Raw genomic sequence first — 25,675 nt, forward strand, 5'->3', positions numbered from 1 at the left:
TTTTTTAAAAATTACACCACCTAATTATTCATAGAAATATTGTCATGAATTACAAGTCATAACTTGTAACCCAGCTGTTTGCATGTATACATTTCCCTTCAGTGTTTGTAAGTCAAACATTGCAGCACTGTATTAGTGTATGGGAAGACAGTCAAACAAACCAAAACAAAATTCAAAATGGCTAATCTATTTGCATCATATCCAAGCAGAATGAAGTACAAAAAGTAAACAAACAGCATATCTGGTGAAAAGTGAATTGCATTTTAAAAACTCTTTCCCTTTGAAATCTGTTCACTCTTAGTAACCCATAAGGAGTTTTGCTTCATTAATATATGGGCCGGATCTCCCACTGTGCTGCAGCCACTCTGCCTCATACTGCCGGCCAAAGTGGCTCTAAAACTGACATAATCTAGCCACCCACCCCAGTGCAGGGAGTCCTTTGATGGCATAGAGACAGCATAGTGACTACTATACTACTCCCCTCTCAGCTGCCAGAGGAGGGGTGGTGTGCTGGAGGAAAGGGGACATGGCCAGTGGTTATCTGTTCTCCAGTGGTCCCTGGTTGCTTTGTCAGCCCGTTGGGGCTACTGGTGGTGTAAATTAGAGCAGTCTAACAGCTGCTCTAATTTACAGAGAGATCCAAACTGGGACACACCCACCCCAGGATTGGGGAACTGCACTGATGGCATTAAATCACCTTTACACACACACAGATACCCCTCTTGTGCTGTGCTGTTGCAACTGTAGCAGCCAAGGGTTCAGACCATGTTTTTTGATCTGACAGTAGTGGTTTGCTTACCTTATCTGCAACATCCACTCTAGCTTTGTGATGGAGAAGAAAATCCACAGTAGATACATGATTTCCTGCCACAGCAAAATGGAGAGCTGTGCGCTGCAGCTGAAATAAAACAAGCCTGGATGGATAGGTATGTAATATAATTATTTTTATTACACAAATTATCAGGATTTCTGAATCCTCTGATCAAAGGTCACCAATACACATTCATTTGCACATTCTCTAGCCAACATTTGCCATTATCTGTATTTCTGTTCCCTTGTATCTAAATTAAATATTGTGTTTAATGAAATCTAGTAGAACCAGAGTACATTAGGTATTTATTGCCATTCTAATCCCTTCACTGCAACTCACTAATGTGTCATTAACAGGGCTTAACTAAACACACATTGCTTAGAGAGAGGAGATATGCTATGCAGAAAACATTCATTTTCACAATTTCTATTTTACTGTTTGATTTTAAAAGCAAAGATTTAGGTGATATCTTTACCACGAGTGCTCTGCAATAGCTGTAGACCAGGCCTAAGATTTATGTAATTCCATTTGTTTCTTGGTGATATCCTGTTTGCTACATATTTGTTTTTGATTTTATCTCTGTAATGCACGACTCGAATGCTCCTCTTACTTGGTATTAGTCACCATTTCAGTTTGGTCTGTTGTTTATACAAACAAAGGTGTCCATCCTCCAACCCTCAATGAATAACTTTACATGTGCAAATAAACTGAAGGAGTTCAGTGGGTAGGCCCATATGAAATAGGCGTGGTCTGCACTTAAAAATGAGATCAACCTAGTTACATTGCTCAGGGCTGTCAAAAATTTCATGTCCAGAGTACCATTAATAGCAGTATGTATTGATGGAAACAATATTCTTATTCAAAAGAATGTAATTTTAAAGGGATCTTTTTTCTCTTTCTTTTCTGAAGGAGGACTCAGGAATCCAGCTGCAGGTACTCTTATTTCCCCCGTTCAAAACCAAGCATGTGGAAAAGGAGGCACATTTTTTTCAGAACTTGTGATTAAGTAGTAGGACGCGCTAAGTCAGACAGTTTACACCTAAATGTTTGATGCAGGCTGGCAACCATTTGTACGAACCCCCTGAATGGGCTGCCCAAGGGGAGTGAATTGCCACGGGTGGGCAGGCATTACAGGGGGACAAAGGCCCACTCTTTGTTATTGCGGGATAGGACTAACATTCTTCTCCATGAAATGCTGCAACACTTTCTGTAGAATATTCTAGTCCAAATTTAGATCTACACCAAAAGGCTACAACTCTTGTTGATACCAATGGAGTTCCATCTGCTTGCACCAGGTCTGAATTCTGACCTCACCTTGTAGCCACACGATACAAGTGCAGTCATGTTGCAGCACACATTGAACAACACAACTCTTTATGTGCATTTTAATCTGCAAAGCATTTCACAAGAACCAAAAATGTCTGTGAGGTTAAGTATACCCATTTTACAGATAGGGATACTGAGGCAGAGGTTAAACTAATTGCCCAAGGTCATAGAGTTTCAAGATTATAACTCAGAAGTTCCTGGTCCCACTTTTATACACTGACCACTAGACCTATGAATTACTGATCACCCTACACTCTCGCTAAGTGCAAGTGGAGGGCACTCTTCACTTCACAAGATTTGGGCACTCAACTGGACACCTGAAATACTACTTGTGCAGAGAATTTTCTTCAAGGGTATCTTTATACTCCTCCTCTTGCAGTCAAATACACTAGTACTTTTGAGATTTCACTTAGCGACCATACACAAGGCATACTTCTGGTAATTAAAATATCATACAGTATTTTATACTCACAGTATTTACAGCATTAATGTTAACATTCTTCCTAAGTAACTTCTCCATGGTTTCCAAATTGTTCATTTTAGCAGCATGATGAAATTCTCTCTCATGTGGTAACACTGTAGAAAATGTGACAAAGTAGTTTATGATATTTAAGAAATAGTCATAAAAAACTTAAATGACAACTCTACTTTGTTCAACATCTTCATTAATGATCTGGATGATGGGATGGATTGCACCCTCAGCAGGTTTTCAGATGACATTAAGATGGGGGGAGAGGTAGGGATAGGGTCCAGAGTGACCTAGACAAATTGGAGGATTGGGCCAAAAGAAATCTGATGAGGTTCAAAAAGGACAAGTGCAGAGCCCTGCACTTAGGATGGAAGAATCCCATGTACTGCTATAGGCTGGGAACCGACTGGCTAAGCAGCAGTTCTGCAGAAAAGAACACGGGGATTACAGTGGATAAGAAGCTGGATATGAGTCAATAGTGTGCCCTTGTTGCCAAGCAGGCTAATGGCATTTTGGACTGCATTAGTAGGAGCACTGCCAGCAGATGGAGGGAAGTGATTATCCCTCTCTAATTCAGCACTGGTGAGGCCACATCTGGAGTATTGCGTCCAGTTTTGGGCCCCCCCCACTACAGAGAGCTCAGCAGATGGCAACAAAAATGATTGGGGGCTGGGGCATATGACTTAGAAGGAGAGGGTGAGGGAACTGGGCTTATTTAGAAAAGAAGAGTGAGGGGGGATTTGATAGCAGCCTTCAACTACCTGAAGGGGGGTTCCAAAGAGGATGGAGCTAGGCTGTTCTCAGTGGTGCCAGATGACAGAACAAGGAGCAATGGTCTCAAGTTGCAGTGGGGGAGGTCTAGGTTGGATATTAGGAAAAACTATTTCACTAGGAGGGTGCTGAAGCACTGGAATTGGTTGCCCACGGAGGCGGTGGAATCTCCATCCTTAGAGGTTTTTAAGGCCCAGCTTGACAAAGCCCTGGCTGGGATGATTTAGTTGGAGTTGGTCCTGCTTTGAGCAGGCTGTTGGAGTAGATGACCTCCTGAGGTCTCTTCCAACCCTAAACTTCTATGATTCTACTCCCCTTACCTCCTGTTTGAGATATGCACCTCTTGTTTCAATATTCTAAGTGAATTATTTACTTTTTATCATGGAATTGTTGTTACAATATTACATCTCCCCCCCAGGAATCTGGTTGATCTCTCTAGTTCCAATTCTTTAAGAACAAATAGAAACAGAATTTTCACCGCACAAAAATATCATTAATTGCACTTCCCAGAATAATGATACTGCATTTCTATAGGTCCTGTCACCCAAATGAGTCCGAGTGCTTTACAAATGTAACAACCAACAGTACAAAACTACAGGAATTATTTCACTCATTCTTTTAAATACAGCCACATTGGGAGTGAAACGAAGCAATTGTTTGAGAGACACGGTGCGTGAGGTAATATCTTGTATTGGACCACTTCTGCTGGTGAGAGAGACAAGCTTTTTTAAGCTCAAATGCTTGTCTCTCTCACCAGAAGAAGTTGGTTCAATAAAAATATTACCTCATCCACCTTGTCTCTCTAATACCCTGGGACTGACACAGCTACAACAACATTGCATACAACTATATAACAGAACACACCACCAATCTCCATAATACTGTAGGGCACCAACTGACGCATGCATACGTCCAAGTAAAACTGACAGAGGAGTTTAGGTAGAAAGAAGGTGATTACCTACTTGGAATTTGACTGGGACACCTGAGATAATACAGTATTCCGATTCTTGGAAAATTCATGAGATTTACTAGAGCTCAAGACCTTGGTTTTATGCCTCGCCCAAAAAGAGAGCACCTCTAGTAGCAAAGAAACCTGGGGAAGCTGGGCTTTTTTGGGTACCGTAAAAAAATCACTAGGCACCCACTTGGTTGGCTTTGACAAAACTATTAATGTTTAATAAACTCAGAAAAGAGATTTCAAAGAGTGAGCATTAAACATCAGTCTAGCTAAAATAGAAGTCTAAGGCTATGTCTATACTTACAAGCTTACAGTGGCACAACTGTACTGATACAGCTGTGCCGCTGTAAGGTCTCCCATGTAGCCGTGTTATGCTAACAGGAGAGAGCTCTCCCGTCGACATAATAAAACCAGCTCAACGAGCAGTGGTAGCTATGTCAGCGGGAACGCGTCTCTTGCCAACATAGCACTGTGCACACAAGTGCTTATGGCGGCAAAACTTTTGTCGCTCAGGGGGCATTTATTTCACCCGCCAAGCGACAAAAGTTTTGCTGACAGAAGTGCTAGTGTAGACATGGCCCTATACACTTCTCTGTCAGCACACCTCTTTCCTAGCACAATAGATACAGATAACTAACCTTTAGCTGTTAGGCTAAAATATCATAGAGACCAGATATCTGACGGGGCACCAGTTTGGAACGGTCGCAGAGAGGACAGTGCTACCTACTGAACCACCAGCACCACTTTCTGCAGCAACTACTCATCTCCAAGAAAATCAGCAAGATGCAAACAAACGTGCATTTCTGCACTAAATACGAAAGACAACAGCCTAAGAAGTTATCCAGCCATGCTTCACCAAAGCAGTGATATCCCAAGAGCTATTATATTGCTGTAATGTGGAAGTTCCCCTCCATACTAAGGGCATGTCTACACATACAGTGCTGCAGCAGTACAGCTGTACGGATGCAGCTGCGCTGCTGCAGCACATCGAGTGAACACACTCTCACGTCGGCATAATAAAACCACCTCTGCGAACGGCAGAAGCTATGGCAGCAGGAGAAGCCTGAGTGCTTATATCAGTGTAACTTATATTGCTCAGGGGGCTGGTTTATTCACACCTCTGAGCGACATATATTATACCGACATAACCTGTAGTGTAGACATAGTCTAATTCTCCCTCTCACCTGGAGTCCTGAAGTCTGAATTTCTCAAATGTCACATTAATTAATTTTCAAGTGGGCTTAATGTAAAAAAACATTCTACTCTGTTCACACTGTGCCTGGGATAAAGAGGAGTAAGACTGATGGCAGAAACAGTACAGAAGAAATAACCTGCACAGAAACAAGAAAAAATTATGTTTGGAAGGCCAAGCCTACAAATCCCTATGCTTCTTCCATTGCCACATTTAACCATTATTTCAGCACTAATGGACCTGATTCTCCTTTACCTACGTTGCTGTAAACTAGGAATAATTCTATTGAAATCAAGAGTTGAAAGAGAAGTCCTTTGGTATGCTCACTATGTGGAAGAAGGCAAGGACACGTGGTATGGATTTTTAACCCGGCTGCAACTTTGTCAAATTACATCCAAGATTCTCATCGGGGGACAGCCCAGAGCAGTCACTCACTTCTCTTTGAACATTTGCCAATCCTTGGAGGCTTCCACTGCAGGGGGAGCCAATCATCACACAAGGAGGGTCTCTGTGAGCTCTACTTGCCTGCTAGCTCCCTCCCACTTTTGGGGGTTGAGGCAAGGAGGGAGCTCAACCCCCAGCCAGCACCGCTGCCAGGTGTGTTGGCAGAGCAGTCCACCACGGTAGTGTCCTGGCCACTGGTTTGCATTTGCTCCCAGTGGGTTAGACATGATGCCCCCATCTCATAAGAAGATGCCCTTGGGATGCCTACAGCATTATCTTTTTGGATCCGGAGCCTAAATCAGCCAGTTCCTGCACTGGGCACCTGCCAAAAGTTGGAACTACTAAATGACTCTCATGCCGGTCCAAGCTGTGACCTTTGGGAGGGGGAGAATTCCAGCCTTCTGGCTGTCCAATATCCAACCCCTAGGTTTCACTGGGAGGAAGGCAAACAAAAACAAAAAAACCAACCAGCTTCACTCAGTCTGGTGGTACAGGGAAAAAATCCTTCCTAGCCCCAAAGTGGCAACTAGCACAGCCCACAAAGAACCTAGGTAGTGGAGGCAGGGTGGGTGGACTACTGGAAACCAACAAACAGGAAGTGGCTCTGAGCACTTGGGTTTTATTAAATCCAAATCTCCTGGCTCCAAATCACTGGCCAAATCCCAGGAGACCGCAGCCTATCCTGAAGTCTTGATGGAGCCAGAAATCTCACAGGACGCAGCCTGTCCTGTCCTTTTGCCCTCTTCCATTGCAGGAGCCACCAAAACACACCCCTCACTAAGCCTGAGGTTTGCATTGCTCCAGCATTCTCTCTTGGAATGGTTTAGAGCCGGGGTAGTCAATTATTTTGTGTCAAAGTCCAATTTTCTCAGTCAAGGTATAGTCGAGGTCCAGACTCAAGAGAAAATAATAATAAAAAACCAACAAAAATTGATAGTAAGTAAATAAAGATTTCAGGGTCTGGTCAAAAGTGTCTGGAGGTTTGGATTTGGCCAATGGTCCACCTATTGACTACCCTTGGTTTAGAGTTTGAATAATGAATCTTTCCATGCTTGTCTCACTTTTAGTTTCCTGCCATGTTATCCACAAAGATAAAATCTCTCATTACCCTGCAAGAAATACAATGTTTTGCAGGCTCAACAGAGTTTAGCTGGTTGAATAGTTGGGGAAGAGGGTTCCGAGAAGGTATGATTTTTCATTTACTCAATTTTTTGGTGAAATTTTTCATTTTTGAATTTTAATTTTTTCAGGTTTCTGTCTTTTCCTCCAAACCTTCTCCCTCTTTTTTTCCTCCAAACCTTCTCCCCCTTTTTTTCCTGTTTGCCATTGAACTGGGGGAAGGAGGGAAAAAATGAAAAATACATTTTAAAATTAACATTTCCAATGTCTAAAAAAGGGCCATTTTCCTGTTAAAAAATTATCCACTTGACAAATGTCTGCCAGCTCTTATAGAGACAGGTTCCAGAGTAGCAGCCGTGTTAGTCTGGATCCACAAAAAGAAAAGGAGTACTTGCTCAAATAAATTTCAGAGTAACCGCCGTGTTAGTCTGTATTCGCAAAAAGAAAAGGAGTACTTGTGGCACCTTAGAGACTAACCAATTTATTTGAGCATAAGCTTTCGTGAGCTACAAGCTCACGAAAGCTTATGCTCAAATAAATTGGTTAGTCTCTAAGGTGCCACAAGTACTCCTTTTCTTTTTTCAAATAAATTTGTTAGTCTCTAAAGCTCTTATAGCAATATTTCTTGACTTATCAACTATAGGTTATAACTATAGTACCCTTTCCCACCTAACCTCAAAAGTGATTTCTGTACGGGCTGCAGACAGGAAGGAGGATACCACACCCTGGAGACAGCAAAAGTTTTACCATTGACTGCAGTGGGGCCAGACATTCACCTAGTGTCCTTTCATAGTTGATTTGGGCCCTAATTCTGCAAAATGTCTCTGTGTTTCAAGCATGTGAGCAGCCCCACTGAAATCAGGGGGATTTCTTATGTGTTTCAATTTAAGTGTGTGCACAAGTGTTTGCAGGTTCAGGGACTTGGACTGGACATGGGCCAAAACCAGCACCCCTGATTCTCATTATACCAGATTTATAAAGACTGAGGGGTTCTGATAGATACTCGTGCATTATTTTTAATGTACATAAAATTGCACATAGTTTGATTACTTCCTTCTCTGCCACCCTTGGTATGTTCCTTCCTTTGGGACAAAAAGGAAAACCAAAAAATGGACCTGATAACCTGACGCTTCACTTGCATGTTGTATCTTGTTCCCCCACCCCTATGTTTGCTCCTCCTCTAGTTTAGAAGGTAAGTTCTCTGGGACACCGTGTGTGTCATAGGCTTAAAGCCTCCTGATTAGATGCTACTATACCTATAACACAAATTAATAATAATCCCCCCAAAAATGTTGGGAGGGGAAGGAATTCAGACTTGTAGCCAAACTTTATAGCTCCCCTCCACTTTCCACAGTGGGACAACCCAGAACTGCAGAGCCAAACATCCCAGGCCCTTGGGAAAGTCTGGATCTTAACTGTGGACCTTGAGGCCGCGCCTAAAGCAGCTCAGGGAGGGGACGCAAAGAAACCCGCAGGCCTTCGATTTCTCTCAGTCGAGGCTCAGGAAACGACCTCCTGCAAGGGATCTGACGGGGATTGTAAAACGGGTGCCCGAGAAGTGCAAACGGCCCGGTACAGAGCCGAGGGACAGCCTCTGCCCAGTCTAGCTGTCTAAAAGCAGTCCCTTCCCCTTCCTACAGCAGGGCTGCTCTCTCCCGCCTCACGCTTGCTCCGCAGCAGCCGGGCCACGTTCCCCCCTTCAGTGGTCTGCCCGCGGCGCGTTCCCCGCTGCTCCCGCCCGCTGTGGCTGCGCAGCGCCGAGCCCCAGCCCCAGCCCCGCGCTCACTCACGCGTCTCATTGTCGGCGGCGGGTGGCTCCGCCGCCGCTTTTTGCGTTCCATCGTGTCTGGGGCTCAGCGCGCCCAGGAAATCGGTCAGCGCCTTCATAGCGCGGCCCCAACTCCTCTCCTTTGCCCTCCAGCGAAGCAGCCGCCTTCGGGCAGGGCTCTGGGGCTAGCGCTACTCAACAGGGTGCGAGGAGGGAGGTGCCCGCCGGCAGCAGCGCCCTGTGTGCGCAGGAGAAGTATTTGACTTTGACTTGTTTTAAGTGCATAGAAAAACCGGTTGGTTAGGGTGGTTATTATGCAGACTATAACCGAGAGGCAGCTAGAATGGGCCACGCTCCCCTCCCGGCACAGGCTGTGGGCACACAATACTACTAGTGAGCCCAAACCATGCCAGGCACCATCAAGTACAGCTCCCATCCTCCACCACCAGCTTTACCGCCTCCTTGACAAAAGGAAAAGATTAAAATCACCTTAAAATAAGGCAAGCAGGAAATAACCAAACACTGATATTGCCCAGGCAACAGAGACCGTCTAATTGCTGGTCACTGTACAAACTATGAGGGTGTCACCTTTATCTGGATCTCCCCGTATTAGTCTCTTTTCATACATTTAGATTGTAAACTCTTTGGAGGCAGCACAGACTTTTATGATACAGCTACAGGAATACAAATAAATCAATAATGTACATTCAATGTCTAATACAATGGGTCCTGAGGGTATGTTTACACTGCAATAACACACTCACAGCTGGCCCATGTTGGCTGACTCAGGCTCGGGAGGCCATAAAATTGCAGTGTAGTCATTCCATTTGGGCTCCAACCTGAGCAGGAACACGCTGCAATTTTATAGTCCTACAGTCTGAGTTAGCTGGTCTGGGCCAGCCACAAATGTTTTATTGCACTGAAGACATACCTTAAGTGCTACCACAGTACAAATAAGTAATAACCGTGTATGAAAATACTGGCTTTGCACATGCAAATTGGTGTGCTTCTACAAAGTCAAGACATGTGGCAGTACCACCAAACTAGGTCCACTCCCCACTGCTATTTTGATCTACTTTAGCCACTCTTTATTTATTATTTAAGAGGCAAGTATGCTTTTGTTATAGAATATAGAAATATTTTTCTTTTAATGTGACCTTTTAAAAACATGAATATAACATTCTGTAATATTAATATTGTTAACTTGATATTGGAAAAACTACCTCAACACGGGCAAAAATATCATTAATCTATGTTGTGTGGTTGAAGGCACTTTTAAGGTTAAATATTTTTGCCTCTGGCTATTGAATTAAGTGCTAACATTTCAATAGCTTAATTGTCTTTTTAATTATTTTAAAAAATATTAACAGGAATTTACATAGCATGTTTCATCTGTGACTCTCACAGTGGTTTACATATTAAGTAGAGTGGGGTATAGAATCCAGAAGTCTTGGTTACTAGTCTTAGGTTCGAATCACTGTGCAATGCATTATTTTACAGCTTTTTCTGTCAGCTGGCTAAAATCTTTCCAATACAGTCATGCTGAAGTGCATAATCTTAAATACGTTAAACCTAGGCCTAATTATGAGAGGCAACGTCATCAACGTACACGTCAGAGATAATAAAAAAAATGAATCAGTGTGAAAGTAAACATCTAAAGATGAGAATGTATGACTTACCATGTCACAGCTGAATCACAGAGGTTTTGCTTTCAGTTGCTTAAAATTCCTATGAGTCAGGTGTTCCAGAACAGTTTCTTTTGAGTAGGAGACTTATTTTTGCATTATACCTGGCACTGGTCATTTAATACAGGTCTTAGTATTACTTTCCCACAGTAAAACCCAAAGAAGAGTAACTGTATAAACAATAAGGTTTACCCTGTGAAATTGGCACCACTGAGGGTAGGGATTTGCAGCTTCATAAAGAACCAGGGGTAGAGCTGAGTATAGAAGCCAGGAGTACTGGCTGCTAGTTCAAGGTTATAATCAGTACTTACAGCACCAGTTTACAATTCCTCTCCGTCATCTGAATTAACGCTTCCATTACAGCCATGTCATAAGTGCTCAAACTTTGAAGATGATAAAACCAGAGCACCAAATGAGGTGAACTTGCCATGGAATTCACCAGGCTAGTGACCATTTCAGAAGGCTTCAGCATCTTCCAGAAGACTGAGTGAGTAGCTGCCAACAGTACCAGGGCAAAGGGGTAGCTGTAAATCTCCCTCATTCTGTGCCCCTAGACTAGAGCCAGGATTTCGCAGCTCATAGCCCCAGAAGCACCAGGGTTTATCTATGAGGCATTAAGTTTATATTACAAAAATTGTGGCTAAGCCAGTAATATTAGGCAGAGTGGTGGTTGAAGATAGGCTATTAAAAAGGAAAGGGAACAAACACAAAACAAATAATAACAGGTTTCAGAGTAACAGCCGTGTTAGTCTTTATTCGCAAAAAGAAAAGGAGTACTTGTGGCACCTTAGAGACTAACCAATTTATTTGAGCATGAGCTTTCGTGAGCTACAGCTCACTTCATCGGATGCATACTGTGGAAACTGCAGAAGACATTGTATACACAGAGACCATGAAACAATACCTCCTCCCACCCCACTCTCCTGCTGGTAATAGCTTATCTAAAGTGATCATCAAGTTGGGCCATTTCCAGCACAAATCCAGGTTTTCTCACCCTCCGCCCCCTCCCCACACAAACTCTCACTCTCCTGCTGGTAATAGTCCATCCAAAGTGACCACTCTCTTCACAATGTGTAAGATAATCAAGGTGGGCCATTTCCTGCACAAATTCAGGTTCTCTCACCCCCCCCCCCCCGACCCCCATACACACACAAACTCACTCTCCTGCTGATAATAGCTCATCCAAAGTGACCACTCTGCCTACAATGTGCATGATAATCAAGGTGGGCCATTTCCAGCACGAATCCAGGTTTTCTCACCCCCCCCCCCGACGTTCTGGTTAAACTTGGATTTATGCTGGAAATGGCCCACCTTGATTGTCATGCACATTGTGGGGAGAGTGGTCAGTTTGGATGAGCTATTGCCAGCAGGAGAGTGAGTTTGTGTGTGTGTATGGGGGTGGGGGGGGTGAGAAAACCTGGATTTGTGCTGGAAATGGCCCACCTTGATTATCATGCACATTGTAGGGAGAGTGGTCACTTTGGATAAGCTATTACCAGCAGGAGAGTGAGTTTGTGTGTGTGTGTTTTTTGGAAAAAAAGGGGGGGGGGTGAGAGAACCTGAATTTGTGCAGGAAATGGCCCACCTTGATTATCATACACATTGTGAAGAGAGTGGTCACTTTGGATGGGCTATTACCAGCAGGAGAGTGAGTTTGTGTGGGGAGGGGGCGGAGGGTGAGAAAACCTGGATTTGTGCTGGAAATGGCCCAACTTGATGATCACTTTAGATAAGCTATTACCAGCAGGAGAGTGGGGTGGGAGGAGGTATTGTTTCATGGTCCCTGTGTATATAATGTCTTCTGCAGTTTCCACAGTATGCATCCGATGAAGTGAGCTGTAGCTCACGAAAGCTCATGCTCAAATAAATTGGTTAGTCTCTAAGGTGCCACAAGTACAAGTATTATTTCTTTAAACAAATAATAGAAAACTAAGTGAACCTTGGGTCGCTTTTCACAGGGATTAGGGGACAGAAGCAAAAATTGCAGGAGCACAGATTATTTGATTTTGATAGGGAAATAACATTTACATGTACGTGATTCAGAACCATCAATTCATGCACACACTATTAGCTTGTGTAATGACAGGGCCTTGTTATCCTGATTATTGGTATCCTCCTCCTTCCTCCTCACCCCTTGTCTCCTATTATTTGTTATGCTCATTTGTTGTGTCTTGTCTTTGATTTAATCAGAGTACAAGCTCCTTGGAGCAGGGCAAATCTCAACAAAGGTGTTTAAACAGAGTGGAGCACAAAGGAACCTGATCCCAATTGGTGCTGCAGTAATATAAATAGCGATGTGAATGGGGGCATAGCTGTGAGATTCCCTCAGAACAAAAACATGCAAGAGGAAATCTGTTCCCAGCCCCAGGGCATCTTGGTGGGTATTGAGCCCCCTCTGGGCTGCTCCCCGGGCCTCTCTCCTGGCAGCATGACTTCTGACAGACATCCCCCACATTTGCCTCCTTTGGGATAGAAGACGGAGAAAAGGATTTCAGTTGATTTGTAAATACAGCAATAATTTCAATGTATGAGTCTACCAGTAGTTCAGGAGTGGAACTGCTGCCCAGACTCAGCCCCTGCTGTCCACACCTTTGGAGCTACCATCAATTAGAGTGGCTTTTGGAACTGGGAAGAAAGCAAAACAGAGGTTGGAATATCGCCCCAATTTTGGAAGAATCAAATGCTTTCCAAATCTCCAATCTGATCAGGTACGTGGGTGGGTGCAGAAGGAAGGTGACTGACTGGACCCTTAGCATATTCAGGAATCCAACTACAGCAGAACCCCCTTTATGCGATCGAATTGGGATCTGGGCCAGATCTGATAGTCAAATTTGGGTAAGATGGAGAATGGGAAAGTCCAAGGCTGCAATGCCATCTAGTGGCCACAGGAGAGACCACCCACTTCTGTATCTGTGTGCGCTGGTTGTTCGGTTGATACAGAGAGCCAAGTAACAGAGGTTCGGATAAAAGGGATTCTACTGTAATGGACTCTGGACAATTAAAAGAAACTATACAAAGTTAGTCATAGTATTATCAAATGATGGTGAGATATTCTGTAGGTAAGATTAGGATGACACTTCAGAATTTAGAAGTAAAAAGCAAACGACAAACTTACTGTAGATAGATATGTGTTAAATTGACTCAATGCTGTTATAATGCTATTACACTCAACTGCGTTATTTGGTTCTGTTAATTTACATGATAATTGAAACCTGCTTTGTGCTTAAGAGGACCTCGCCTTATGTTTGTGCTAGCCATACTAAGTATATGCTTCCCCCAACAAATTCCCTCCAAACCATCAGTGTTCAGCTTGTTGCTTTTTTGTTTCTCTTCTTCAGAAGCAGCAGTGCAAAGTATAAACTCTTCATGCCTTTCATGGCTAGGGCCATGAAATATTCACCCTTCACTCGGTCAATTGCAACTAAAAGAAACGTAAATTCAAGAAGAAGAAATGTTCTTTTTATCCTTTTAAGTAAAAAGAAAGAAACTCATATTGCATGGAAGCTGAGTGAAAGAGCTACAGAACTAAAAGTAGGGCATATTGAGAATGGAGAGCAGTTCAAGATCTCCATTTTCTACACCAAGATTAACCCCCCTTCCCTCCCCAAGCCTTTCCTCTTACATGGATATTTGGTGGTATCAACACAAGGGGACAATGTGGTACAGATGAAATTACTATAAGGTGGGTACACAACTGGTTGAAAGACCATACTCAGTGTAGTTACCAATGGTTCACTGTCAAACTGTGATGGTGTACTTAGTGGGGTCTCTCAGAGGTCATTTCTGGGTCTGGCAATATTTTCGTCAATGACTTGGAAAGTGGAGTGGAGAGTATGCTGATAAAATTTGTGTATGACACCTGGCTGGGAGGAATTTCAAGCACTGTGGAGGATGAGATTAGAATTAAAAATGACCTTGACAAATTAGAGAACTGAGCTGAAATCAAGAAGATGAAATTGGAAAGTGCAAATTACTTCACTTAAGAAGAAAATAAAATCATATCCCCAACTGCAAAATGGGGAATAACTGGTTATGCAATAGAACTGTTAAAAAGGATCTGGGGGGTATAGTGGATCACAGATTGAATATGAGTCAACAATGTGATACAGTTCCAAAAAGGGCTAATATTCCGGAGCATATTAGCAGGAGTGTTAACTGTCCCACTCTGCTCTGCAGAAGTCAGGCCTCAGGTGTACTGTGTCCAGTTCTGGGAGCCAAACTTTCAGAAAGATGTGGCGATACTACAGAAAGTAACAAAAATGATACAAGGTTTAGAAAACTTGACCTATGAGGAAAGGGTAAAAAAATGGGGCATGTTTAGTCCTGAGAAAAGAAGACTGAGGGAAGACCTGACAATAGTCTTCAAATATGCTAAGGGCTGTTATAGAGAGGATGGTGATCATTAGTTCTCCATGTCCACTGAGGGCAGGACAAGAAGTAATGGGCTCAATCTGTAGCAAGGGAGATTTAGGTTAGATATCAAGGTAGCTATGCTCTAGAATAGGCTTCCAAGGGAGGATGTGGAATCCCCGTCATTGGAGGTTTTTAAGAACAGGTTGGACAAACATCTGTCAGGGAAGGGATATATTTGGTCTTACCTCAGCGCAGAGGCTGGACTTGATAATCTCTCACTGTGCTTTCCAGCCCTACATTTCTATGATCTCTACCATCGCTTAGATCCATGCAAGCTAAGTTGTCTAAAAAGGACTTCCTGGATATTAACAAGAGCAAATTTCAGGTCAAGATCTTCTGTCGCTACCTGTATAACTGGAATATTTAATTTAAAACCAACAAGTTCAATACTTAGCTATACATAGAAATCTTTCTCTCTCGCTGTGTATTATATATAAAAGAGAGAGATTAGAAGTGGAAAAATGAAATTTCTCTCTTCTTCAGAGTCACCACACTGAATTTTTCAAAAAGATGTGCATCTGTAAGATGCTACAATCTTGCAAATGACTTCCCTTAAAATATAAATAAATAAATAAATAAAATGTGACTCTGCCTTCTCTAACAAACATAGAGCAAACTGTGTGTATCTAAATTAAAAATCCTACACAAAAATACTCTCCTGCACATACTTCTCTTTTTGGGGAAAGGGCAAGAAAACAAACATGACAGATGTTTGTCACATTGCTTATTGCTCTATTTTACTACATGAACCTAATTAAAATAAAATAGAAAAATATGTTCTATTTCAGATTATATATTCAGCAATATATTATGTGTATGAAAAGCATTAAACAATCAAGCCAAGTTTCTCTTTTAAATATATCATCTCTTTTCTAAATGCAGTTAAATTTTATACTTGTACCAAAGAATAACTCACCAAGTTTTCAGGTGTGAAGAAATCACTAATTTTGCACTAGTATTTTATTCCATATATAGAAATAATGCTTCTATGTCAACAGTTATGACACTTTTATATGGATGATGAAATAACTGCCAGTGCCAAAACAAACTTACTTCATCTGTTCAAATAACTGTGGTTGTTTCCTTCTCCTTTAACAACATGCAACATATGTAAAACCTATTTCTATAAAGCTATTCTCAGAAAAAGAAAAATACACTTGGCTTCTACACTTTTTTATTGACTTAGGTCCCATGTTAGCAGAAGATAAAAAAGTAATCAAGCAATCCAGATAAAGGTTTATCACACTGTATTTAAACAGATGTAATTGAGAGACAGCCAGATTCATAAAACCAGAGCAGCTGTATTTTTTTTTTTAAAGGAAAAAAGTCCTCACATAGCTAATGTTCACAAATGCATTATTTGTGGTGGATATTTTCTTTTGAGATGCCATTTTACTTCATATTTTAATGATTTTTTAAAAAAATAAACTCTAAGTATTCTCTCATTATTACAAAATGACTTGCTTGAAAAAAATATTACGTTATAAGCATATTTGATTATAAATTGACACTAAATATTTAAATAATTGAATTTTTGGGAAGTAAAGAATGTAAATAGAGTATTTTAAATACATAAGTGTACCTTACAGCTTCCCCCCTTACATATATTCATAAAAACATGGTTTATAACAATCTACAAAAAGTATTTTGCACAAACTATGTCTCTTCAAAGAGAAAAAACGTGAGCAAAAGAAGGAAGGTTATTTCCTGTCTTAATATATTCAGGATTATTATTTTAATGTCATACACATTTGCACATCAGTCACATTATCACTGGACTAGTTTATCCTTAACTTTTCTTAAAGTGAATTTGCTTTTGAAAGGTGCTGGTTTGACAACTGCATAGGAATCTGAAGCTCTCTCTATCTCCATGGAACCAGTGAGGCACAGCCAGTACACCCCATACCTATTCTGGGGGTCTCTCACACTCCATGCTCATCGAAGGGGTTGATCCTGCAAGGTGTTTGTAGTCAGTGGGTGTTGAGGTCACTCAGCATACCACAAGAGTGCCAAACACTGTTCAGGACTGAGCCCTACACACCTGGCCCATCAGTTCCTACAGAAGTCAGTGGCAGGCTTTCCACTGACTTCAATGAGAGTTGGATTTGGGGCCCAATCCTATGGAGAATATCAACAGGGACATCAATGAGTAGCAATTGTTTTGTGCTGTGGATATCTGGCCACCAGAAATTGAATTCAATACAACCTCATTTCACACTGGTTAACGAACAGTCATCATGTATTAACTATCGGTCACTAGCAACCTAAGTTGAATTGCTGGTGACTTCCATACCCTGAGTGTCCACTATGTCAAGATAAAACAAAGCCCGCTCTTAGCATGCTCTTTTTTCCACAGAAATAATTTAGACAAAAACTATTGTGAAAAAATGATTTGAGTGGAAAATTAATTCAATGCTCTGGTCCCTGGTAGATCACTTATTATTTTGTCTCAAATGTTGTATTCCTCCAGCGGAGGTTTACAGGGATTCCAAAGTGACAAGTATCAGAGTCCAATCCTTCACCTGCACCAAACTAATTTGAATAATAAAACACTGATTATGAAATTCTTCATATATGATAAAGTGTTACACCATCATTTTAAAAATGTTTCAGTCGTTTGTTTGGAAGTACTTGGTTTGGCTTTCTTTGGTGTTGACTGTGGTGTCATTAGTCCAGGCCTAAAATAAAAAAAGAACACATTAGGAACAAACAAACAAAAAACACCCACCAAAAAGCCAAAAACAAACAAATATAAAACCACCTAAAGTAACTTTTACAACACTGAATAGTTTGCTAGCTTGACTTTCAAATACAAGTACATGCACGCTTGAGGAGATCTATCGTACCTTTTTGTTCCTGTTGTGGGATTCATATATTGATGTCCTCTGCCCATGCTTCCTAAAGAACAATTGTGAACATCAAAATAAATTATTTAAACACACAATGAGCACAGCAGGGAGCTGCATGACTAGCAGAACTTTTAGGAGGAAAGTTCTAGATGAAGAATTTCCTTCCTATTATTTTCTGAAGCAGTTGGATTGAATCTCTTACCAAGCAGATAATATTTGATCATTTCCTTAGTACTGTCAATTATATTCAAAATAAGTAAAAAATAAAAAGCCCTTTAGCCCAATAACAAATTAAGGAATAAATTTGAATGTGATCACAGATTTCTGTAACAGAAGGTAATGCTGTTGATTTCCAAGATGGCCTACTAAAATTCATGTTTGTTTTACACTGTTGGTCTTTCTGGGAATAAAACTATTAAAAAATCTTCACTAATATACAGCATTTCTTTTATACCACAACTTGTCTGCATAGCTAGGAAGATCTACACCAGTATTTTAGGAAATCATCTTTGTAAAAACAGTCACATATAGTATAATGCTGCTATTGTAGCTTTATAAATATGCTTGGCAACTTTCTCATGTTGGATCAGAAAGGACGCACATTTGAACAGTTTCTTAAATACTGGTCGTAGGTCTCTAATCTTGTCCTATTTATTGAGCCAATTCCAAAGTTAACTCTCCATAATCAAAAAGACAATGTACTAAAGCAAGCCAATTAGTGGCAAACTAATACACCAAAAAGAAAAGGAGTACTTGTGGCATCTTAGAGACTAACCAATTTATTTGAGCATAAGCTTTCGTGCGCTACAGCTAGCTCACTTCATCGGATGCTTTCACTTCACAAAAGCTTATGCTCAAATAAATTGGTTTCAGAGTAACAGCCGTGTTAGTCTGTATTCGCAAAAAGAAAAGGAGTACTTGTGGCACCTTAGAGACTAACCAATTTATTTGAGCATAAGCTTTCGTGAGCTACAGCTCACTAGTATGCATCCGATGAAGTGAGCTGTAGCTCACGAAAGCTTATGCTCAAATAAATTGGTTAGTCTCTAAGGTGCCACAAGTACTCCTTTTCTTTTTGCAAATACAGACTAACACGGCTGTTACTCTGAAACCTGTAATACACCAAACTGATTCATGTCATACAAAGGAATTTGGTATTTTTCAGATGGAAATAGCCAACCCCTTTACACAGGTCTTCTTAAAATTCAATAGCTGTACCAGACTCAGAACCCTAAAATGTACAACACATTCTTTAAAAATCCTATTGTATATTGGATGGGGTAATTTTAAAAGGTGACATTCTTAACTTAAATACTCACCAACTGACTTTGAATTTTCCATAATTTGACTCTGAACTGGACAAACTATTTGCTCTGTCAACTCCTGGATAATGCCTTTATTTAAGCAAACATCCACATGCCTGTTGAACAATGAAAGGTCAGTTGTTTTTTGTTCCACGTTACAAACTGGACAAACCAGAACATTGTCTCTGATGGCTCCAGAGGAATAGGAAGGCTGAGTTTCTTGTGTACATTCAGACTTTTCAAAGTGTTCTGCATTTTCCAATGAAATGATTTTGGAAGAAAAATTCTGTTCTAGGTACATGTTGGTAGCAGTTTCGCTAAGCAGACTATGCTCTCTTTCCTTGCTAGTATTAGCTACTACTTTATGGAATGCTTCTGTGTTACTGCTAGTAGAGGTATCAGCTACTTTTGTTAACTGTACTGTATCCACTGATTTGTTCATTTTATTTTTTTGACACATTTCAAATATTTTCTTTTTATTGTCAGGAGAAAAATGATATGCATTTTCCCATGAATTCTCACTCGTTGATATTTCTGCATTATCTTTTACCAATGTCCCATTGAGGCACTTGTCAATATGTCTGTTAAGTGCTTCTAAATCGCGGTCTCTTTGCTCCTTAAAGCAAACAGGGCAAGTGAGGCTATGACACTCATTCAAATTCTCTGAGCCTATGGCATCATTTGTTTCTTCCATAGTATTTACTGATGACTTTATATCATGTGAGTTCTGCTTGTTTGCATGTTTGTTTATAAGAAGCTCCTGGTTGCTTTGTTGCCTTGCAGCTCGCTTTTTATCAAAAAAACTCTCTCTGTGAGATGTTTCTGAAGCTTTTGTAAAATGTTCATGGCTGGATTTCCCTGGCTGAAGCAGAGAAGCATTTGCTTGTTTTCCTGGCTTTAAGAAATTGATAATGCTCCTCTGTTGGTATTTCTTTTCTTCTTCATTTAGAAACCCTGATACTCGTATACCTGAACATGACAAACAAGACAAATAAAAATGTAATTGTAACTGATAAATAAAACTAAAACTTAATTAACACTAATGGGCATTAAAAAGTTTTGCGAAACAAAGCCACTCAATATAAATAGGTATCTTATAACAGAAACTGTATTATGTACATGTGTTAGCAGCTGATCACAAAGCAATTACAATTTTACTACCAGTCCTGAAGATTTGCCAGCTATTTCAAGTTTACTAGGAATTTCAGTGCCCTTAAAACACCACATTGCAACATCATGTGATACCATAAACGTCACGTAGTCATGTGGAAAGTTAAATTCTAAAGTTGTTCATTTCTGGATGCCAGTAATTAGTAATCATGTTTATTGCAGCAGTGCCTAAGGGCCAACCGAGAATGAGGCCCGATTGTGCTAGGGACAATACAAACAGTAGCAGACAGTCCCTGCCTCCAAGAGCTTACAATCTAAATAGACAAGAGAGACACAGGGAAGAGGCTTGACACACAAGCAGAGTCATCAATGTGATGACAGAAGATGTCACGTTAGTTCCACAGCTTTTGGTGGGGTTGAGGGAATGGATTTAGTTAGGAGGGGGATCAGCTAAATGGGAAGGGAAGGAGGTTGAGGGGCGCAGGGTAGAACTGAGTAAGATGGGTAGGTGCGGAGTGAAGCTGAGGTGAAGAGACTGCAACTGAGAGGATGCGCTGGAACAAAGAGCAGACCAATCAGCAAAGGGCAGAGCAAGTCCAGTCAAAACTGTAGAAAGTTCTCTGAATGTTCAGAGGTCCCTGCTTCGGCTGCTTCTGCTCCTAGAGGCTGGAGTCTCTTGCTGGCTCCTCTCTACAATTCTTCCCAAAGACCATGCGGTATGGGAGGAGAGAAGGGGTGGCACTGCATGGATCCCATTGGTCCCAGAATGAGTGTGGAGTGTCCCCTTCAAAAATTTGGGTTTAGCTGGGGAGCAGCCTGGGCCCGGTTGGGCCCCATTTTACCCTGTTTTATCTGCTTCTGTTCCTACTGGCTGCAGTCTCTGGCATGAAATTTTCCATTAAAATATTTATTCTTTGAACTTTTTCTTAAAACTGGGATATTACTTTTTTTTTTTTTTAAAGGAATAGTGGACTATTTACATTTAGAATAAAAAAATACTATTTATTTCAGCAAGAAATCTTAACTTCAGACAAAATATAGCACCCCCAAGTTATAAACACCATAATTTAGGCCATTCCTCTGTCAAAAATATAGAGCCATATACTCAACTCTTCCCTGCTGCAGTGCAAAGGAGACTTAAAGACTTTAAGGAGGCAAAGCTGAGGATTCCCATGTCACAGGATGGCACCTCAATATTGGCATAAGGGTGTTCCAATGTAGGCAGTGGTTGGGGAGGAGGCAATCTCAGCTGGTGGAGCAACTCCCTGGGAGCCACTATTCACCAGGACAAGTTAGAGCAACCCTGAAACTGCTCTAACATGCACCAGGGGCTTTGCCCCCAGCAGCTCTCAAGATTATTAGGGGGAGGGTAAAACCAACTATGCCACCCGTTCCCAGGTGTGTAGCATGCTTGATCTGAGGGACTTGGGGATCTTGCCCTAAAAAGGAAACAAAAAAGTTATAAATATTTTACCCATAAGTCTTAGCCGCAAAGGGTGAGGGGCAACACCATCAATTTCTGTCCTTAGCATATCTTTAGCAACAGCAAATAGTTCTTCTTCAGTAGAAACAGCAGAGAGCACTGTGGAAGCTCTTGTTTTTACTTCAAAATTCACATTCTTCAGTTTCAAGGTAACGGTTTTACCCTACAAAACAAATAAAACACTTAACATACATGGTACTGAAGAATTTTTAAAGTGAAGTCTTTTTTCACCTAGCTGAACTCTACTTCAGTGTCTAAACAATGGCAGGGGGCTAGATTCACTGCTGCATCCAACTTGTGCTGGACACAGCATGGATGGTGTGCTATAATGGAGCCTGTTATCATAAGATTCTCTGCCTGGCTATAGCCTGCTGCCAGAGCGGAGTAGCTGGGGGCTGCTCTAACCTGCACCAGCTGGCTATCTGTATCTGTCAGATGCATACTGCTAATGTACTCTGGCCACTTCCCCAGTCTCTACCCACCTCCTATGTATCTCCTGGACTGGGAGTTGAAGGGCAGATGCCAGCTATGTCAAGTCTACATCTACTAGGGACTCTTGTGTGCTTCGGGGATGCCCAGTTAAGGATCTCCAACGTCTCTGCTCCCTTTATATTACTTGAGTGGTGCAAAGGGAGCAGAACAAGGCAGAGAATCTGCCCTAATATTTGTACAGGCAAGTGTGCACATGCAATTCAATAAGTGCACCGTAAATCCCAATCACTTGAAAATGTGTTTGTAAAGTGATAAGCTAAAAGTAGTTACCATATCTCTCTTCCAACTCCAAGAGTTTGGGTAACTCTTTCAAAAGCACTTAAAGACTTAGGAGCACGGCAAACAATGGGACCTAGGCCAAGTCACTTCAGAGCTTTAGTCAAGTTTACCCTTTGTTATTTGTCAATACAGAGGCTTTTTCTCCATGCTGTCATTCCATATCCTTGTGTCGCAACAACCTTCCATGGCTGAAGAGGACTCATTGGTACCTTTAGGAATCTTTGAATGCTACTCTTTGCTTTACCAATAAAGATCCCTGTTGAATAATGTGAAGTGTTCCTCCCAGAAAATAAGTAAAAATTCAGTGTATACAGTATATTGTGCTCAATAAAGAATCTGTATATTTACTAATGATAAGACAAGGAGGAATATATCCTTTCAGTGCTTTACAATTTACATGCTTGGCCACAGTAAGGCTCCAGGCAATCCATTTTTTATGCAGCTCTACTACTCCTTCTGTTAATTAACATAGCTTTTAGAACAACATGTACGATATGCTAAATAACTTGGTGAATTGGTTTCACTTCTTAAAGGATCTCACAAGATAGCCCCCTGAAGCTAAATGCAATTTTGGTCTAAATTATTCTAATCATCAATGAACAAATAACAGAATGCCTTGAAGCCAGAAGGTAGGGCATGATAATGCAGAAAGCATTACTGCTAACAGAGGGCACTACGGACCTGGGACCTGATAGTGCAAAGAGGTTGATTTTTTTTAAATAAGAAAAGAATGATTTAAATACCTTAAGTCCTTCTTTCTGCAGATCCTGAGCGAGATCTCTGCAAAGTTCTTGACACAAGCGGTATTGCTCTTCTACTGTGTTAATTTCACTGAATGTCCTAAATGAACACAAAGATTAGTCATTTTTTCCCCAACATGCATTTTGAAATGATGCATCCTTAAGATTTAAAATTTTTCATGAACAGTTTAACAAGAAAGTTTTGTGGGTTTGAAGGTTTTTTTTTTTTTTAAAGTCAGGATGTATATTTATATTAAACAGAAACATATATGTACATTCAACAACTGCACAAAATTGGTTTGCAAATCCCACCAAACAAAGAAATGGGGTGTTGTAGTCACACTTCTCATGCAGTGTTTGAAAAGACATGAGATTTAGGTTGATAAATGCTTAAATATATACAAGACAGAATGCTAATACCAACTGAATTCATGGAGCCAGCCAAAACATTTGTATATAAGCTTCTCTGCATAGTGTTGTGTAACATTGGAAGGAAGAGAGGATTAGGAAATTAATCCAAAAGCCAAGTATCAAATGTAAAGACTGTAACGCGGGTGCTAAGAAACAGATGTTATGGTAATTATGTCTAGTACCAGAGAAGGAAAAACTAGCTTTCTGACAAAAATTTAATTAATTCTGTCTTTGCTACACCTTTCCAGGGTATACTTACTTACCTTTTCAAGTGTGTATCTGGGCTGTCAGTGATAATGTGAAAGGAAGGCTGGTCTCGTGATTATAGAGGGAATTGGTAGTGACACTCATGGTTGTCTAACGCTTTCGATTGTAAAAGATTCTTTCCGTTGAGAAGCTCTTACGCCTCCATTTTTTGCAATAGGCTTTTGCTATTTGGCAGTGAGAAAGTCCTTGTGCTAGAGATGTGTCTTTTTCTTGTCCAATTTGTGTTCATGTTTGGCTGATATATAAATTGTTAAAATTGCCATTTCCCTGTTGTAACTTACGTTCCTCAAAAAATGATGGCATGCTGCCAAAATAATAACTGACCATGAACATTCTAAAGTTGGGCCTACAATGCTGCTAAAGCAGCAGCACCACACTCTGCACTGGGAACATCAAGTTGCTGCTAGAGCTGTTGAAGTGTGAGCGGGATGGGCAGGGAGAATGCTAGGCCCTGCCCTGCTCTCTTCCCTAACCCAATCAAGCACATGGTCCCAGTAGCTCATCCCTCCCCCAACTGGGAGCACCAGGGAGCAGGAGCTAAACTCCTATCTCTCAGAGAGAAAGAGCGGGCCATGTGAGTTGAACTACCTTGCCTATCCCACTCTGCCCCAGAGAGCACATGGCCACATTAGCCCATTTCTCACTCTTTCCACACAGAAAGGAGTCCCCCCACACCTCCTGAATATGGGCCAGGCTCTCCACAACTACCCAGATGTAGGGTGACCAGATGTCCCGTTTTTATAGGGACAGTCCTGTTTTTTGGGACTTTTTCTTATATAGGCACCTATTACCCCCCACACCCTGTCCCATTTTTTCACAGTTGCTATCTGGTCACCCTATTCAGATCCAGCATGTGGCTGCCAGTTGCCCATCATCCCTGTGGGATAACCATCTTCTCCTTCTCATAGCTAACATAATCCTATACCTCAAACTGTGTAGAATTTTCAGGATTCAAACATGGCTGCTGATGCATAACAGAGTGTTTGTTACAGTTGTACAAAATAGATTTTGTTATTTTCCTTTAAAAAAAACAAGGAGGACGCACACAAAAAAACCCCAACCTATGTTTAAAGAACTTTACATTATAAAATTAAGCACATGAGAGTTAGGAAATGCTACATTTACAGTTGCTTGTGCAACCTTAAGCTTTCCACCTGGTGTGTATGTATTGTGTTACAGTCTTTAATTACATGATCGCAAACTATTTTTTCTGCAGGACCCGCCTCATTCAGTGCACAGGCTGGACGCACAAGGGGTGAAAGGTTTCTAGGACAGGCAAAGGAATTGATGGAGAAAAGTAGACAGGAAATCTTGGTGTGGATAACAGGGGAAGAGGAGAGACTGGAAGAAGGGAAAGATGAGGTCATGTTGGATTTTGTCAGTTTTCTCTTTGAAAAAATCAGTGAGATCCTCAGCAGAAGGTGAATTGGGGGCAGGAAAGGTGTCAAAGGTGGTGAACACATGGCTGAGATTTCAGATATGGGATTATATCAGGGTGGAAAAGTCAAATTCATTTGCTTGGAGACTCGCAGAATTTAAGGAGAAGAGAACAAAAGTCACTGGTCTGGGACTCAGGAGATACCTGGGGAAGCTGCACCACTGACAGTCACGGGTGGTATCTATAACAGCATATCTACACTGGTACACAATACCCTAGTGAAGCCCAGGCCTAAGACACTTTTAAAATTTTTGTCACTATACACGAATACTTTGTGAACTGCTGTTGGAGTTCACCAAACCTATAGCTTACATCTGGAGAAGTTACATCAGCATCAAGAGAAAAA

At 41.2% G+C, this 25,675-nt stretch overlaps 1 protein-coding gene across 1 annotated transcript in view; it reads right to left on the reverse strand.

Annotated features, from left to right (window-relative positions):
- Positions 1–25,675, reverse strand: part of POLK (DNA polymerase kappa) — a 115,344-nt gene that overhangs the window by 35,525 nt on the left and 54,144 nt on the right. Inside the window, exons 11-15 of the mRNA XM_074952708.1 lie at positions 23,217–23,313; positions 21,694–21,865; positions 19,125–20,078; positions 2,610–2,713; positions 800–898 (exon numbers count right to left, since the gene is read on the reverse strand). Of these exons, the coding sequence (XP_074808809.1) occupies positions 800–898; positions 2,610–2,713; positions 19,125–20,078; positions 21,694–21,865; positions 23,217–23,313 (1,426 nt within the window). The remainder of the gene's footprint in view (positions 1–799; positions 899–2,609; positions 2,714–19,124; positions 20,079–21,693; positions 21,866–23,216; positions 23,314–25,675) is intronic.

This window comes from Natator depressus, chromosome 5 (assembly GCF_965152275.1).
Source record: "Natator depressus isolate rNatDep1 chromosome 5, rNatDep2.hap1, whole genome shotgun sequence".
NCBI classification, from domain to species: Eukaryota; Metazoa; Chordata; order Testudines; family Cheloniidae; genus Natator; species Natator depressus.